At 45.7% G+C, this 17,676-nt stretch overlaps 1 protein-coding gene across 1 annotated transcript in view; it reads right to left on the reverse strand.

Annotated features, from left to right (window-relative positions):
• MYLK3 (myosin light chain kinase 3) overlaps window positions 1-17,676 on the reverse strand; it is a 44,197-nt gene that overhangs the window by 12,794 nt on the left and 13,727 nt on the right. Inside the window, exons 4-9 of the mRNA XM_032613802.1 lie at window positions 14,565-15,022; window positions 13,049-13,154; window positions 12,336-12,429; window positions 11,806-11,915; window positions 10,727-10,868; window positions 4,247-4,317 (exon numbers count right to left, since the gene is read on the reverse strand). Of these exons, the coding sequence (XP_032469693.1) occupies window positions 4,247-4,317; window positions 10,727-10,868; window positions 11,806-11,915; window positions 12,336-12,429; window positions 13,049-13,154; window positions 14,565-15,022 (981 nt within the window). The remainder of the gene's footprint in view (window positions 1-4,246; window positions 4,318-10,726; window positions 10,869-11,805; window positions 11,916-12,335; window positions 12,430-13,048; window positions 13,155-14,564; window positions 15,023-17,676) is intronic.

The raw sequence follows: 17,676 nt of genomic DNA on the forward strand, positions 1-17,676 counted from the left end.
TCACCATGTCACTGAATGAAGAGTTGGGAAGAGATCGGCAATAGCACACCGTTCTACAGTCTTTCCACCATATAGATAACAATCGGCGTAAACAAACCCAGGAACGTAAATAACTGTGAAATGTAGTAAAATAATGAGGAAGTGTTAACTTTTTAAAAGGTAACATCTTTGTTTTAAAATAATTTCTTTAATTGTAAGCTTATACAATTTAATTTTTAATAATGGCCATGTTTAACAACTGGCTTACAAGATTCCTTATCGTGAGCTAGTATAAGTTGGGTCCAGCATACTAATTCCCCAGCTGACTCGAAAATGTGTGGAGGAAAATAAACAATTGGTGTTTTAAGTCACTGCATTTGGGGGTGATTTGTTATACAACAGTACTGTAGCAATAGTTAACTGATCCATCCACCCCAAAGCTGTGTCAAAATATCCACTAAGACGCCCCTCTCCAGATTCCCAGCGTGAGGCCCTCTGTGATCATAAGGTCACATGTGAGGTTGCAGCCTCATAAGGTTTGAGATAGGCAACTCCTTGCCCTGCCAAAGGATCTGATGAAATGGGCTTAGATTCCAATCTGAGCACTGGACTGGGAGTCAGGAGGCTCATCCCTGCACCCAACATTCTGGAGACCAAGATAATTAAACAAGATACTTCCCATTCTGTCTCCATTCTCGACCCCTTGACATGTCCCTACTTAGACCCACTGATGACTCTCACCACCCAGCCTGGTGTAAAACTGGTCCCTCTTGGGCTACCCTGGTGGTGCAGTGGTTGGGAGTCCGCCTGCCGATGCAGGGGTCGCAGGTTCGTGCCCCGGTCTGGGAAGATCCCACGTGCCGCGGAGTGGCTCGGCCCGTGAGCCATGGCCGCTGAGCCTGCGCGGCTGGAGCCTGTGCTCCACGATGGGAGAGGCCGCAGCAGTGAGAGGCCCGTGTACGGCAAAAAAAACACAAAAAACAAAAAAACTGGTCCCTCTTGCTAGATGTCAGAGTCTCTGAAGGTTTGTATGGCCCTACTCTACTGGGGGTCATACCTGCACTCAGAATCTCAGCGCCTTCTCATAGTCCCACCCAGAAATACAACTGTACTTTCTATAGTTCGTGTTATGGGGAAAATTTGTCATTTCCTCCCTCTTTACAAACATTTAACTATTCCGGAGCATAAAGCATGCTCTCTCACACTGCACATTCCCCCCACAGATCCCTCCTTTTAGAAGGACACACTTCCCAGGAAGCAGGCCAATTTGTCAAAAACCAATTTGCCAAAGAATCTTTTTGCTGAATGACCAGTTTGCCAGACTATTGAGGATGCTTTTGATGTTTTCCTTTCATCTCACAGCCAGAAACTGTGAACCTGTCAGCCCAGTTCCACTAAGTGCAATTTCCTGAGTACCACGTTTTCTGACACCTATACTTCTCCAGTGCCCAGCAGTTTTTCATGGGTGGCTTTCTCTTAAATACGGCTCCCTGGGAGTTCCCTGGTGGTCCTGTAGGTAAGACTCCGTGCTCCCAATGCAGGGGGTGCAGGTTCAATCCCTGGTCAGGGAACTAAGATCCCACATGCCGTGCGGCCAAAAAATTTAAAAATTAAAATTAAAATTAAAAATATGGCTCCCTGTGTATATTTTCTTGAACTCGCCCTCTACCTCTGCTCCCACGGGCAAAATTATTGCCATTAATGCCCTTAACCAGATTAACAAATTTGACTGACAGTTTGGAATAGATTTTTTTAAATTTTTATTGAAATATAGATTTACAATGTTGTGCTTTTTTCAGGTGTAAAGCAAAGTGGTTCGGTTTTATATATGTATATATATTCCTTTTTAGATTCTTTTCCATTATAGGTTATTACAAAATATTGACTATAGTTCCCTGTGCTATACAGTTGGCCCTTATTGGTTATCTATTTTGTATATAGTAGTGTGTATTGGGAATAGATTTTGACTAATCGATTTTCGGTAAATTGGCCTACAACCCTTTTCACCTCCCACCATCTGAGACTCAATGGCCTATTGGATACCATTCCAACATCTGAGCCTCCCTACTCAGGATGCCCCATTAGTGCCCTCACCTTCTACTGTGTCTTCCTTCCCCAGTCCCATCCACAGCTCCTGCCTTCCCCAGGCCAGCCTGCTCATGCGCAGTGTGCATCCTATTCTTGGTCCCTAACTGACACTATCCCTCCTGTCCCCCTCCACGCAGAGTCGTGCTGGAGCCGGTTCTCACGGGTGCATGAGAGCCAATGGTGCACGTCTCCTCCCAACTCTGCACTCAGTGACGTCATGTTGGTAGCTTGAAATCAGCCAAAGTTAGCAAAGGTTACAAATCAACCCCACCTCCTCTCATGCCCCAGCTGCAGCGGGTTGTTAAACATTTACCAGCACACTACTGCCTGCAGGTAACAAAACCCTGTCCGTTCGTCTCTTCCGGCTGCCCAGAGACTTCCCAGACTCCAGGAACCTCAGGTGGTTACTTCTTGCTCTGAATTCACAGTGTGTCACTGTAAATCCTCATTTGGCAATTGGTCACCCGGCATTTGGTAGGGTCCTGCATACACTAGTGTGTGAGGTCTGGATGAAGAATATATTGCCCCACAGTGAGGGAACAGTGGTTCTTGGGGGAAGGGCAAAAAAATCTTAGCTATTACAACGGTCTGCGGCTCTCCAAAGGGCCTCAGCACATAAACAGATCCACAATACACCTGTGGCATTACATTTCATGAGGAAGGGACCGAGGGATTAGGAAAGAAATGGTTAAAAAGGCTCTTTGTGGGGCAGGTGGAGACATGAAAAATAGGTTGAGAAACACGCCCTGGTGCATAAGGTGTGCAAGTGTATAGGATGCATCCCAATTTTATACAATATTATTTGGGAAAATATTAAGCAATTTTTTTACATTATGGATTGGGTGTGATTTTTAGGCATCTGGGTTGGGGGATTTGGGACTGTTCATGAAATGCAGTACGCTGTGTAGTGTGGACCCTGAAGGTACAGCGCGGTGGTAAGAACTTCCCTCTGCCGTTGCTCCAATACCACACTTAGCCTCAGATCCATCATGTGGGGCCCTGAAAATGTACCTTTCACACCTGCAAAGAGGTGACATTTACCTCTCCAACCAGTGGGGAAGTGACCTAGGAAGACCACCATTGTGGGTTTGAACGCCCCCTCTGGGAGGCCAGTGCTGGACGCCAGAGGCTGAGCTCAGGCACGGCTCTGCCACCATGGGGATGAAGTGCTCCTTTCCCCCCTTGTGGATGGAGTGGTAGATGCTGCAAGGCTCCGAAAGTGACAAAAACAACGTCTGTGTGGAAAATGACCATGAGAGTAAGAACATTTCAAGATTTGAAGCCGTGGTGTGAAGACATATCTAGAAAGTATGTGATTCTCAGAGAAATGTCATTCTTGGTGGAAATAGAATTCTGGAGGAAGCCTGGAGGATGAACATACATTTATTGCCATCTTCACAGACTGTGGATGCCCTCCCCAATGCCAAGGGTCTGCTACAGCCACACCACTGGTTGTGCACGCCATGGGCAAGAGCCCTGCAGAGACACGGTGTTCATCAAGCATGAGGATCCAACAGTAAAACTATACGTCACTAGGCTTTAGGCGTTTTAAGGGACTTTAAGATGTTTTTTAAATTATATGTGATATTCACTTTATGCACTGAAACTTGAGAACCTAATCACCCTCATAGAATGGGTCTCCACTGTTGATGTATTATCTCATTTAAACTTCATTATTGCCCATATCAGCGGGCACTGCATTGTACCACCCTTTTACCAAGATCTAACCCAGTCCTGAGTGCCCAGAACCACTTACCCATGGCACCATCCTATTTAACCTAGTCATTTTCTGGAGGGCAGTGTTGGTGATGAATGTATCACACAGTCCAGTACATCTTGGCCCCAGGAGGCCTGCGGGATGAATAGAAGGAGCTTCCCAGCACCCCCATTCAGTGACCCCCTTTATCACTCCCCTCTCTGTTCACACAGGTGGTTTGAAATACTGTTAATCCCACAGCCTTTTAAGGAGAAGCAGAGCCCGCCGCACAAAGCCGCCCCCTGCAGTAGTAACGAGGCCTCTCTATGCAGTCTTTGTGAAGGCTACCAGCCTCAGTGAGAGAGCTTTCTCCTATCAGTCCCAAAACTCAAAAATTGGCTGAGTTGTAGGTAACCATGTCCAAGAGAGCCACCAAGAGTTTCCAAGGAGCTCTGTCAAACCACCGAAATAAAACTCCCTTACCTTCTGGCCAGCCCGAAGTCAATGATCTTAATTTGGTGTCCCGTCTGATTGACACACAGTATGTTCTCAGGCTGGGAAAGAAAGAGAAGTTAGCATAGCTTAATCAACAGCTAAGAAGGTCTGAGTTCCCACACTTATTTGTCAATAGGCCTCAGTTTCCCAGCCTGCAAGGGAAAGTCCTACAGGGCAGCCCTATAGAGATGGATAGATATTGAAAATAAATGATGTGGGCTAGTGTGAGACAATAAGGAGTGGTATGGACGGTGGGGAACTGGAGAACTCCTGCCCTGTGTAAAGGGGCAGCCACTGCTCAGCTCCAGCCACTGGCCACCACACAGGAATGCAGGCCCAGTCTCCAGAGTTCCTCAGCCCTCAAGGGAAGCCAGAAATCCAGGTTTAAGTAAAACTTCCATGCTTTTAAATGTTGACAACTTAATCCAATTTAAGCATGCATTCATCACGTATAGGAATCAAACACGACATGTCTGGGATGCGGATTTGGCCCACAAGCTGATTGTTTGTGACCGTTGGCTTGGGGTGGCGGCTCCAAACCTTGGCTGCACACTAGAATCATCAGGGAAGTCCTCAAAAGTCCCAACACCCAGGCCCCAACCCTGACCTGATTACATCAGAATCTCAGGGGTGGGACCAAATCTGCAGTAGCTTGGTCAAGGAGATCAGAGCTGCAAAATGTCAACCTGCCATTTTGTGGTTACAGCTGTGACCCATGGGATGGAGGTGCTGGACCTGACATGCTTCTCTTAACTGTTTCAGATCAGCTTGGAGGCCCTGAGGGAGACTGGAACGATTCTCGTTGCTTGTGCCAGACAAATCTGGATAGGGGTAGGGGTGGAGGGCAGATGGAGGGCTTATGGTATAAAGGATCTAGAGACCTAAGACCAGTGCCTGAGGTCCAGGGATCCATTACCAGGGTCCCTAGCCCTAGATGAGTACTTTCCCATTCCGGAAACTCAGTGTCTCCATCTGTAAAATGGGAATAATAACCTCTTCCTGCCTTCCTCCTGGGAGGGTGGGAAGATCAAATGACATAGTATGCATTAAAAACTTTCCAGCTTATGAAGCAAATGTCAGGTACTATTTCTCCTAACAGAAGCTTTTATTGCTATTTACGTTACAAAGCGGTTGTGAAATTCCTCAGATAGGTTCAGGAAATCGATGATTAAAAATCTTCATGTCTTGGGACTTCGCTGGTGGTGCAGTGGTTAAGAATCCGCCTGCCAATGCAGGGGACACGGGTTCGAGCCCTGGTCAGGGACGATCCCACATGCTGCAGAGCAACTGGGCCTGTGCGCCACAACTACTGAGCCTGTGCTCTAGAGCCCGTGAGCCACAACTACTGAGACCACCTGCCACAACTACTGAAGCCCATGCACCTGGAGCCCATGCTCCGCAGCAAGAGAAGCCACTGCAATGAGAATCCCGCGCACCACAAGGAAGTGTAGCCCCCACTTGCCACAACCAGAGAAAGCCCGCATGCAGCAACGAAGACCCAACGCAGCCAAAAATAAATTAATTAATTTTAAAATTCTAATAAATAAATAAAACTAATAAAAAAAAATCTTCATGTCTTCTTTGTAAGGTCTAGAACAACACTGTCCAATAGAAATATAATGTAAGCTACATATATAATTCAAAATTTTCTAATAGCCACATTAAATAAGTAAAAAGAAATAGGTGAACTTAATTTTCCTAAAATTTTGAAATATAAATAATAAACATAAATAATAAATAAATAATAAAACATGAGATCATAAAAAAATTACCATTTTCAAGTGTACAATTCAGTGGTTTTCAGTAGATAGTTCACCACTATCTAATTTTAGAACATTTTCAGCACTTCAAAAAAAAAAAAACCCATATTCATCAGCAGTCACTCTCCATCCTCCTCACCCACAACTCCTGGCAATCACTAATGTATTTTCTGTCTCTGTAGATTTGCCTGTTCTGGTCATTTCATATAAATGGAATCATATGAATCATAAATATGTGACCTTTTGCATCTGATTTCTTTCAGTCAGCATAATATTTTCAAGGTTCATCCATGTACCAATACTTGGTTCCTTTTCATGGCTGAATAATATTCATTGTAAGGACAGTACCTACCACATTTTGTTTATCTATTCATCAGTTAGTAAACATTGGGGTTGTTTCTACTTTTTGGCTATTATGCATAATGCTGCTAAGGACATTTGTGTACAAGTTTTTGTGTTGACTTGTGTTTTCAATTCTTGAGTATATGCCTAGAAGTGAAATTGCTGGGTCATATGATAACTCTTTGTTTAACATTATAGGAACTGCCAAATTGTTTTCTAAAGTGGATGCACAACTTTACAATCCCACCAGCAATGTACGAGAGTTCCAATTTCTCCAAATCCTAGTAACACTTCTTGTCTGCCATTTTTATTTTAGCTAATCCAATGGGTGTGAAATAGTATCTCATTGTACTTTTGATTTACATTTGTCTTTTGACTAATGATGTTAAAAATCTTTTCATGTGCTTATTGGCCATTTTTATATCCTCATTGGATAAATGTCTATTCAAATCCTTTGCCCATTTTCAAATTTGTCTTTCTCAATGAGTTGTAAGAGTTCTTTATATATCCTAGATACAAGTCCTTTATCAGACATATGATTTGAAAATATTTTCTCCCATTCTGTGGGCTGTTATTTCATTTTCATTATGGTGTCCTTCGAAACATAACGGTTTCTAATTTTGATGAAGTGTAATTTATCAACTTTGTTCTTCTAGTTTGAGCTTTAGATTCATATATAATATACTCCTATGCTTTCTTCTAAGAACTTTATAGTTTTAGCTCTTACATTTAGGTCTATATCCATTTTGAGTTAATATTTGTATATATTATGAGGTAGGGGTTCAACTTTCATGTGGATATCAAGCATGGTGTCCCAGCACCATTTGTTGAAAAGACTATTCTTTGCCCATTGAATTGTCATGGCACTTTTTTCAAAAATCTATTGACCACAAATATAAGGGTTTAATTCTGGACTCTCAATTGTATTCCATTGATCTGTCTGTCTGTCCTTACATCATAACACAGTTTTGATTTCTGTAGCTTAGTAGTAAGTTTTGAAGTTGGGAAATGTGAGTCCTCCAAATTTGTCCTTCTTTTTCAAGGTTGTTTTTGCTATTCTGGGTCCCATAAATTTCCATCTGAATTTTAGGATTAGATCATTAATTTCTGCAAAGAAGCCAGCTGTGATTTTGATAGGATTGCACTGAACATACAGATCATTTTGGAGAGTATTGCCATCTTAACAATATTAAGTTTTCTGATCTATGAATATGGGATGTCTTTCCATTTACTTATGCCATCTTTAATTTCTTTCAACAATGTTTCATAGTTTTCAGAATATAAGGCTTATACATCTTTGGTCAAATTCATTTCTAAGTATTTTATTCGTTCTGATGCTACTGTAAAGGAAATAGTTTTCTTAATTTTATTTACAGAATGTCAACTGCTAATGTATGGAAATACAATTGATTTTTACATCTTACATCCTACAACATTGCTGAACTAATTTATTAGTTCTAATAGTTTCCCTCCACCCTCCTTAGGATTTTCTATATCAAAATCATGTCATCTGTGAATAGAATTTTACTTCTTCCTCTCCAATCTGGGTGTCTTTTATTTATTCTCTTGCCTAATTGCCCTGGTTAGAACCACAAGTACAATGTTTAATAGAAATGGCAAGAATATACACCCGTGTCTTGTTTCTGATGTTAAAAGGTAAACATTCAACATTTTATCATTAAGTTTAAAATTAGCTGTGTGTTTTTCATAGATGACCTTTATCAGGTTAAGGAGTTCTCTTCTATACCTAATTTGTTTAGTGTTTTCACCATGAAAAGTTGTTTGATTTTGTCAAGTGATTTTTCTAGCTACTAAAATGATCATGTGATGTTGTCCTTTATTCTTTTAATATGGCATATTACATTGATTGATTTTTCATATGTTAAACCAACCTTGCACTCTTGGGACAAATCCCACTTTGTGATGTGTATAATTCTTTTTTTTTTTTGCGGTACATGGGCCTCTCACTGTTGTGGCCTCTCCCGTTGCGGAGCACAGGCTCTGGACGCGAAGGCCCAGTGGCCATGGCTCACAGGCCCAGCCGCTCCGCAGCATGTGGGCTCTTCCTGGACCGGGGCACAAACCCCTGTCCCCTGCATCAGCAGGCGGACTCTCAACCACTGCGCCACCAGGGAAGCCCTGTATAACCCTTTTTAAATGTTGCTATATTCAGTTTACTAATTTTTTTTTGAGAATTTTTACATCTATATTCACAAGGGATATTCGTCTGTAGTTTCATCACAAGAAGTGATGTCTGCCTGGTTTTGGAATCAGGGTAAGTCTGGTCTCATAAAATGAGTGAGGAAGTGCTTTATTCTCTTCTAATTTTTGGAACAGTTTGTGAAGGATTGGTATTAATTCTTTAAACATTTGGTAGAATTCACCAGTGAAGGCACATGGGCCTAGGCTTTTCTTTGTGGGTAGTTTTTTACACCAATTTGATTGTTTTACTTGTTATAAGTCTATTCAGATTTTCTATTCCTTTTGAGTGAGTTTTCAGAAGTTTGTGTCTTTTGGGGGAATTCTTCCATTTTATCTACATTATCTAATTTACTGGCATACAATTTTTCATAACATTCCCTTATAATCTTTTTTTATTTCTGTAAGGCTGGTAGTGATGCCCCTCTTTCATTCCATTCATTTTAGTAATTTGAGTCTTCTCTCTAGTTCAATATAGCTAAAGATTTGTCAATTTATTGATCTTTTCAAAGAATCAACTTTTGGTTTCATTGATTTTCTCTACTGTTTCTCTGTTCTCTGTTTCAATTATTTCTGCTCTAACCTTTCTTATTTGTATCCTCTGCTTGCTTTGAGTTTAGCTTGCTCTTCTTTTTCTAGTTTCTTAAGATGGAATGTTAGATTATTGGTTTGAGATGTTCTTTTTAATATATAAGTGTTTGCAGCTACAAATTTCATTCCTAGTTTAGATGCACCCCCATACGTCTTGGCATGTTGTGTTCTCATTATCATTCATCTCAAAGTATTTTCTAAAACTTAATTTTAATAATAATTTTCTCTGGCCTGATATATCAAAAACACTACCATTTCAATAGGTTATCAAAATAAAAAATATCGATGAAACATTTTCCATTATTTTATCATATTGCCTTTGAAGTCCAGTGTACATTTTACATTTACAGCACATCTCAAATCAGACACTAAATTTTCATCAGAAATACTTTAGATGTATTTAGATCTCATGAATTATTTGTATTTAGATTTCATGAAATTGATAGTTTTTGAAAAACAAATTAACATATTGAAATTGTTCCAAATATACTTAATGTTTTTCAATAATTTAATCATGTCAATTTTTAGATTTAAATTAATAAAATTTAAAATTCAGTTCCTCACTCACACTAGTTATATTTCAAGTGCTTAATAGTCAAATGTGGGGCTTCCCTGGCAGTCCAGTGATCAAGACTCCACACTTCCACTTCAGGGGACACAGGTTTGATCCCTGGTTGGAGAACGAAGATGCCACATGGCACAGTCAAAAAAAAAAAAGAAAAGGAAAGGAAATTCTGCCATTTGTGACAAGATGGAACTTGACGGCATTATGCAAAGTGAAATAAATCAGACAGAGAAAGACACTTACTGTATGATCTCAGTTATAAGTAGAATCTAAAAAATTGGAGGCATCGCACTTCCTGATCTCAAACTGTAACTAAGCTACACTAATCAAAATAGTATAATATAGGCATAAAAAGGCAGACATGTAGATCAGTGGAACAGAACAGACATCCCAGAAATAAACCCATGTACAAAAAAGAAAGAAAAGAATGGCTACCATGTGCTTACTTTTTGTCAAGTAGACAAAAGAAGCTGTAATGCATTCATTCAATGGACTATACCATGGCCCTTAAAGAGAATGAGAAAAGATGTCTACAGTGTACTGTTAACTATAAAGGGCAAGTTTAAAAACGAGATGTATAGTATGATCCCTTGTGTGTGTGTGTGTTTGTCATGCCAAATTGCTAATACAGAAGACCTCTCAGCACAGAGGCTGAGTGGGAAGAACTTTCACTGTGCATTTCATACATTTCTATATTGTCTATATTTGTTACCACATGCATGTTTCTATTTTAGTTTTTAAAAACTAATCTTAGAGATTTTTTTATAGAAAAAAGTCACTGTATCATTTGACTGTCAAAGAACACTTAATGAGGTACCTATTTTCCACATGTCACAGATGGAGGAACTGAGGCTCAGAGACTTGGCCTGCCCTAGACTCCAGAAGTAGGCAATGGCAGAGCAAGGAATGGAAGCCAGGATTGGGTGCTGACAGAGCTCTCAAAGATGAGAGAGCAGCAGAGACTCAGGAACCGGGGCACCCAACCGCCACGTGCCCAGGGCGGAGCCTGACCTTGAGGTCCAAGTGCAGGACGTACTGCTGATGGAGGTATTGCACACCCTCGCAGACCTGCTTGGTGAACAACACCACATCCAGTTCAGTCAGGTGGTACTTCTCTTCTGTGATCCGGTCAAAGAGCTCACCCCCATCCACACTGCCAAGGCAAAGGAAGAGGCAAGCACTGACTGAGAAAGGCTCTCAGAAGACTGGTCCACTCATCACCAGGTGAGCCCAAGGGTGCCACTGCCATCTGGGGTTTTACGGGGACCTTTGCTCTTGTCCATTCCCAGCTCAGAGTATGGGTGGTAAAAAGGAAGTGATGGGCCAAATGGGAGACTGGGGCTTATCTGCAGTGTTGATCATCCAGGCTCACTCTGGATACTCACTCTTGATACTCTAGGCCAAGGTTGTAAACTCATTGGCCTACAGGGGCCAATTAGTACCTACATGGCAAGAAGCTTAAATCAGACCAGATGTAAGACAAAACTTTTCTTAGAACACATAGCCCTTAGTCTAACTTCTTTTTCCACTTTTTATAGAAAACTGACATGACAAATATTTCACTATCCTCAGTCCTACCAGAAGGAAAATAGCAACACAAGCACAATAATAAATGTCCCCTGAGCCCCTGGCCTCAACGTCATGGGTAGCTGGAAGTGATAGGGACTGTAGCAAATGGGAGTTTGATTGCCCCGTCTACAAAGGTCAGTTACTATGAGCTCCATCACACCACTTCCAACTGGAAATGTAGATCCAGCATTACTAGATCTTTTATATTTGCAAGGAAAGCTAGACATCTAGGTTTTAATGTGAAATTTCCCAATTTCCAACTAACAACTAAATTTAGTTAACAACTAAATCAAAATTACTAAAAATTGTGTAGGCCAAAACAATATCTGTAGGTCAAATCAGGTTCACTGGCTTCTGGTTTGTGACAAATGGCTTTGTCCTCTGTGCTCTATGTTGGAGGTCAGGCAGAGGAGGTGATGCCTTTCCCTGGATGTCACTGAGAGGGGAAGGAAAGGGAGAGTTTTGCTGGAATCTCAGCTCCCAGCCCCACCCCGAGCCCTGGCCCCGCCTCCCATGCTCACTACTCCATGACAAGGGTAAAGCTGTTCTTGCTCTCAAAGGCATCGTAGAGCTGGATCAGGTTCACATGGCTGAGCTGGTTCATGATGTTGATCTCGTTCTTCACATCCTCCTTGTGGAGCCAAAGGGGAGAAGAGTTTCCAAGAAATGGGTCAGGAAGAGAAGTCAGCTGCCCTTCCCAAGACACACACACCCCCACCCTGCATCCTCATTTCCTGTTCTCACACCAGCTTTCCTCAACTCACCACCCACACCAGCTTCTTACAGCAGCAAGGGCCCACCCATTTCACAGATAGGAAACCTGAAGCCCAAAAAGGAACCCTGGAGGTCTAGGAGGACCTGTTGCCCAGGGTGCAAGGTGACCTGCTGACTGGAGTGTGGGAGTCATGGAAAAGAGGCAGGAAAGGTGGCTAGGTTTCCTGCTCAGAGTGGAGGGGCCTGGTGCAGTGTGGGGCCCACGGTGGCCCAGGGGGAAGTGAAGGAATCCTGAGCTTGGTCCGGGACACCCACTGGCCTGGGGCAAAAACCTCACCCGGTCCTTGGCACTCTTCACTTTGATGATCTTGGCCGCCAGCGAGAGGCCTGTGGCCTTCTCCGTGCATCTGTGGACCTGGCCAAACCGGCCCCTACAGAGATACGATGACAGAGCAGTCTCAGAGCCCCAGAAGCACACCCAGCATGTGGTGGGCCAGACCCATCCTGGACCCTGGGCTTTCTGGTCCTACCTCTGCTCCACACACACCACAGGGATTATCCTGCACCCCAGAGTTATCAGTCACCACCCGCACACCCACGGGCTCTGAACGTGGAAAAGAGCTTCTTCACCCCATATGTGTGGGCCATCCTGCACCCCAGAGGGTGTGCCCCCAACCCACAGAACCCAGCCCATCCTGCACCCCAGGCGGTGTCCCTGTCACCCACACCACCCAGGCAGTCCTGCACCCTAGAGGACATCCCTCTTACCACACCCCATGTCAGCTCCCGTGCCACCTCCAGTACATGGGTCCCAGGCCCGCACTGTGGGCCCTCCTGCACCCTACACTTCATCTCACTCACACCATGCGGGCCCTCCTGCACTCCGCGGATATCTCCTCACCCACTCTTTGTGAGCCCTCCGCCCACTCTCATGCTGTGCGGGACATCCCACTCCTGGCGGTGGCTCCATCAATCAGTTCCTGAGAACCACCAGCGGCACCCAGCTGTCCAGTTGCCCCGCCCCTCCATCAAGGCAGAAGGCCAGCTTACCCTCCCAGGACTTCGTGCTGGCACACTGTGTAGCCCGCTGAGGTCGAGGTCTCCCTGACACTCACCACCCGATGCTCGAAGGGGGCTGGCGGGGCTGGACTGTCGTCTGTTCGGGAGACAGCAGCCTGTGAGCCTCCTTCATGCCGTCCCCACCTCTCAGCTCCCCCCACCCCCAGTCCCAGACCCACTTGGTTCAAAAACGGCTTCTGCCAGTTTGTTGGGGGCTTATCGAGGGAGTACTCAGAATGTTCCAGGAACAGCTCCATGACCTCCGCAACCCTGGACCCAGAGCAGGGGAAATACTTCTATTTTCTCTTAGTTTGTCTCACAAGTCACTTTCTGCTCCCCAAAGTAGAAGACTGAATTTGCTTTGAGAGCATATTGTGTACCTTTTTTGTGTCTGCAAAGGGGAGCCCAAGCCCTAGACTACAAGGGGGTAACATTTGCATGATTGTGTTGTTTCCTGGGCCCCCGGAAAGCCTGGGTGTGTCACAGAGAATCCACATCTAGAATTCCAGTCTGAAGTCTCCTTCACTGCAAAGTAACTGCCTTCTGTTCTGGAGCCCAACCGTCAGATCCTGGCTCTGTCAGCACTGACCTTGTGACCTTAAACGTGCTTCTCAGCCCCTCCTGTGTTTCACGTGTCTCCACTCCACAGGCCTGTGAGGGTAAACGCCACCACAAATGCCCGAGGCTCGGCTCACAGGGAGTCCTCAGCTAACATTGGCTTTATCACCATCTCAAGTCTCAGAAAATACTCTAAAGTCACAGCCTGCTCTCAGCTGTGTTTCAGGAATTAAGGTAGGCCTTATGTCCACATCTGGACCAGGTCATACAAGGGGAGAGGAAGCAGCCAGAGAAGTCAGAGCACAGCACATGGCAACCGTGGAGCCCGGAACTGGCAAGGGGCACCAGGATGACCTGCAGAACGCTCAGCCCTTCCTCAGGGACCTCCAGAAATTCTGGGACAGAGAGTCAGCAAATGGTGGCCTTCCAGCAGCCATATGGGATGAGGGCTCAGACCAACGAGGGTGTGGCCCTAAGGGCTGGAGGAGTTGAGGCCCTTTGGGTCACAGGAACACAAGGATGCCTCCCACCACCATTGGGACAGAAAGCAGGTCAGCAGCCCCTTCCCGATCCTGGATGAGAGTCAGCCCCCTGAGTGCAAATGGCTGATAGTGGGTTATATATAACAGTTAATGGATTTGCCTTTTAGCAGGAGCCTTCCCTGTCTCAATCCAGAAAGATACCAATAGTATCGGGCAGGCAGGTGGCTTTGAGAAATCTGAGTTGAGCCCCATGGGTTCCCTCCTCTCCAATGGCGAGAGCCAACATGAGCTCAGCCCGCTGCATCTCCGTGCCTTGGTCTCCAGCCCTGGGATGTGCTGGCAGGCTGTTCCCAGTCTTCGACTCCCCAACACCCACATTCTCTCTCCCTGGAAGCTTCAGGGAGGCCTCCCAGAGTAGGCCTTTCAAACTCACTCACCTCGGGGCACATAGCAATGCCCTCACTTACCCAGAAACAGGCTGCCCGCCTCAGCTCCTGGGGGTGTTCTCCTTCCTGCTTCGGCTCTGCTCGTGCCCCTGGCTGTGCAGTCTTTTCCAGGCTCAGGGTCCCCTGCTCCTGGGCCTGTGTCCTGCTGCAGGCCTGGGGTCCTGGCATCGACTCCCTTGTCCCTCCAGGCCCTGCTTGGTGTCATGGCGGGCTCAGGCCCAGATCCCTGTTTCTCTTTGGCCTTTGCTCCGCAGTCGCTGCTCCGCTTCCACGGTGGGGAAAACACCCCGGCTCCTTTTGGGATATGTTTTCCTGACTCAGTCCCAGGGGCTTGGGGGTAGCACCTGGGCCCAGGTGAGTCCTGCTCACCTGGATGGGCAGCTGCTAGAGCCTCTGCAGGGGGCGTGGTTCTGAGGCTGCCGCCTCGTGTCACAAGTAGCTCCCCAGGGATGTCTGTCTCCTGCACATGGATGGAGATCCTGGGGCAGAGAGAAATGTGGCCCTGAGGTTAAAAGCAAGAACCTGAGTCAGAACAGACCTGGGTTCAAATGCCTGCTGCTGCCATTCACTGACCATGGCCTCTTAGCCTCAGTTTTCTCATCTGTTAAAACGGGCCCTTTGGGTTGTTATAATAGTAAGAGTTAGCTTGCGGTTGAAACCAGCAGATTCCATCCCCTGTCCCTCTCTACCCAGACAGGACACCAGGGGAGAGACTGGCTTCAGTGACATACGGTGCCACCAGCTCTCAGGATTCCACTGGATCAGCATCCAGGAAAGACTTGAAGCAACCTGTGGTGGATGGGGCTTGGGAGGAGTGGGGAGGTGGGCACCAGCTGTCTCTGTGGCCCCTTGGGAATGTGCTTCTGCTCCAGGAGGAATGTGGCCGGGAGGCAGGAGACCTGGGCTCTTCCCTCCCTTCTTTGGGCCTCAGTTTCCCTTCCATTAAATGAAGAGAAGGGTGAACCAAGTCAAACATCACACTGAAGCTTCAGGTCAGACACATTTTAGCAAAATCAGGGAATTGCTCATAAGAGTCTGGACTTTCTGTTTCTCCTGAATAAAACAGTCCTGGCTGTGCTGGGCCTGCATGCTTACACAGCTGAGGAAACTCTCTGCCTCCCTACAGGCCCCCCTGCGCCATTGGGCCATGTCAATGGGCCACGCCACTGGGCCATGCCACTGGGCCCACTGCATCCACCTTTGTTACCCAGACCAAGCAGCATTGTGGTTTTGGAAGCCAGCTGGAGGTCAGGAAGGCCTTCTAAGCCCTGACATTCAGAGGGAAGGACCCTGATCCTGGGAGCTTCAGACCCTCTCAGAGTTGCCCTCTGACTGCCCTTCACTACCCCACTGCCGAGGTCTATGAGTGTTGGGGCAGGGGTGAGGGGGTGAGTGCCTGGGGTGGACTGAGTCTCAGGAGGGAGCCAGGCGGCCTCCATCCTGGCCGTAGTTCTGCCACAGGTTGCTGAACAGGGCTGGGTTTGGGCAATTCTAGCCTCAGCAACCTCTTCTGTCAAACGGGGACAGTAACACCTCACAAATGTACTGAGAGTCGACTAAGAAATGAAAGTACAAATGCAGGAGGTTCAAACAGTGAAGCCTAAAATGGTGCAGCTACTGTGGAAATCAGTATGGCGGTTCCTAAAAAATGTAAAAATAGAACTACCATATGATCCAGCAATCTCACTTCTGGAAATATATCCAAAAGAATTGAAAGCAGAATCTCAAAGAGATTTGCACAGCCATGTTCACAGCAGCATTATTCACAACAGCCAAATGTGGAAGCAACCCAAGTGTCCAGTGATGGATGAATGGATAAAAAAATGTAGCATATACATACAATGGAATATTATTCATCCTTAAAAAGGAAGGAAGTTCTGACCTGGATGAACCTTGAGAACTTTATGCTAAGTGAAATAAGCCAGTGACAGAAAGACTGATTCCACATATATGAAGAATGAATTATATGAAGGACTTACAATAGTCAAATTCATAGAGACAGAAAGTAGAAAGGTGGTTACCATGATCTGGGGGGGAGGTGTTTGATGGTAACAGAGTTTCAGATTCACAAGACAAAAAAGTTCTGGAGATCTGTGTCACAGCAATATGAATATACTTAACACAAGTACACTATACACTTGAAAATGGTTAAGATGGTAAATTTTATGTTATGAGTTTTTAACCACATTTTTTTTTTAAATTAAGGCTTTCCCTAGCAGCTGGAGGCCCAGGCCCCTCCTCTGAGCTGCTGCAGGTCCTCTGAGAGCAGTGCCTACTTCTGAATGCACCTGGTTCGGCAGCCTGTTCACAGCTAAGCCTTGGGTGGGAGGCAGCAAAAGTCCCCCGACACTCCCTCAGGAGCAAGTACGGGTTGGTGATGACAGGGTAGGATGGGAAGGGTGGCATCCAAGCCCAGCTCAGCCCTTGCCTTAACCAAGGGACATGGGAAACTGCAGGAAGCCAGTTTCTGGAAGAATATCCAGGTAGCCAGGTAGCCAGCTAAGAAGGCCAACAGCCATTGAGTTCCTCTTGGTCTTCATACCTGGGGGCATGGGATGACCCCAAGGTACTGCCATGCATTCCCATGCCACTCTGAGTGTCTAAGGCTTCCCCACTTCCTGCGCAGCACACCCAGGGCAGGCATTGCTAATTGATTGCAGCACTCTGTTCCACCAAGTCCAGCAAGGGCCCAAGGATCCTCTACACAGGCAGCCACTGCCAATCACAGCCAATGCTCGAGTTCAAATCCATTTTTCTCAAGATATACCCATGTGCTAGGTGATGGAGGGTAGGCAGTGATCGCCCCATTTCCTGAGCCCAGTCTGTGTCTGAAATTCAACTCAGGGTTGAAACTGACACACAGACCTTTCCGCCTCTCCCAGAATTCTTTTAGGGCCCCTAACAAGTTCATGGAAAGTTCATCCCCACCCTAGATTCCACATTTAGAGCCTTGGCCAGGATCCAAGGATGCCTGCCAGGAATCCCTCCCTCCAGCTGTTTAGGTCTCCTGGGGACTCATATTTCCTTCCAGAACGAAGGCAGAAAAAGGACTGGGCTTCCCTGCCAGCCACCAGAGCATACACAGACACCAGCTCCTCTCCCTGAGCCAGGCCTTGGAGGACTCAGTTATAGA

The sequence above is a fragment of the Phocoena sinus genome, chromosome 19, assembly GCF_008692025.1.
Source record: "Phocoena sinus isolate mPhoSin1 chromosome 19, mPhoSin1.pri, whole genome shotgun sequence".
Lineage (NCBI taxonomy): Eukaryota > Metazoa > Chordata > Mammalia > Artiodactyla > Phocoenidae > Phocoena > Phocoena sinus.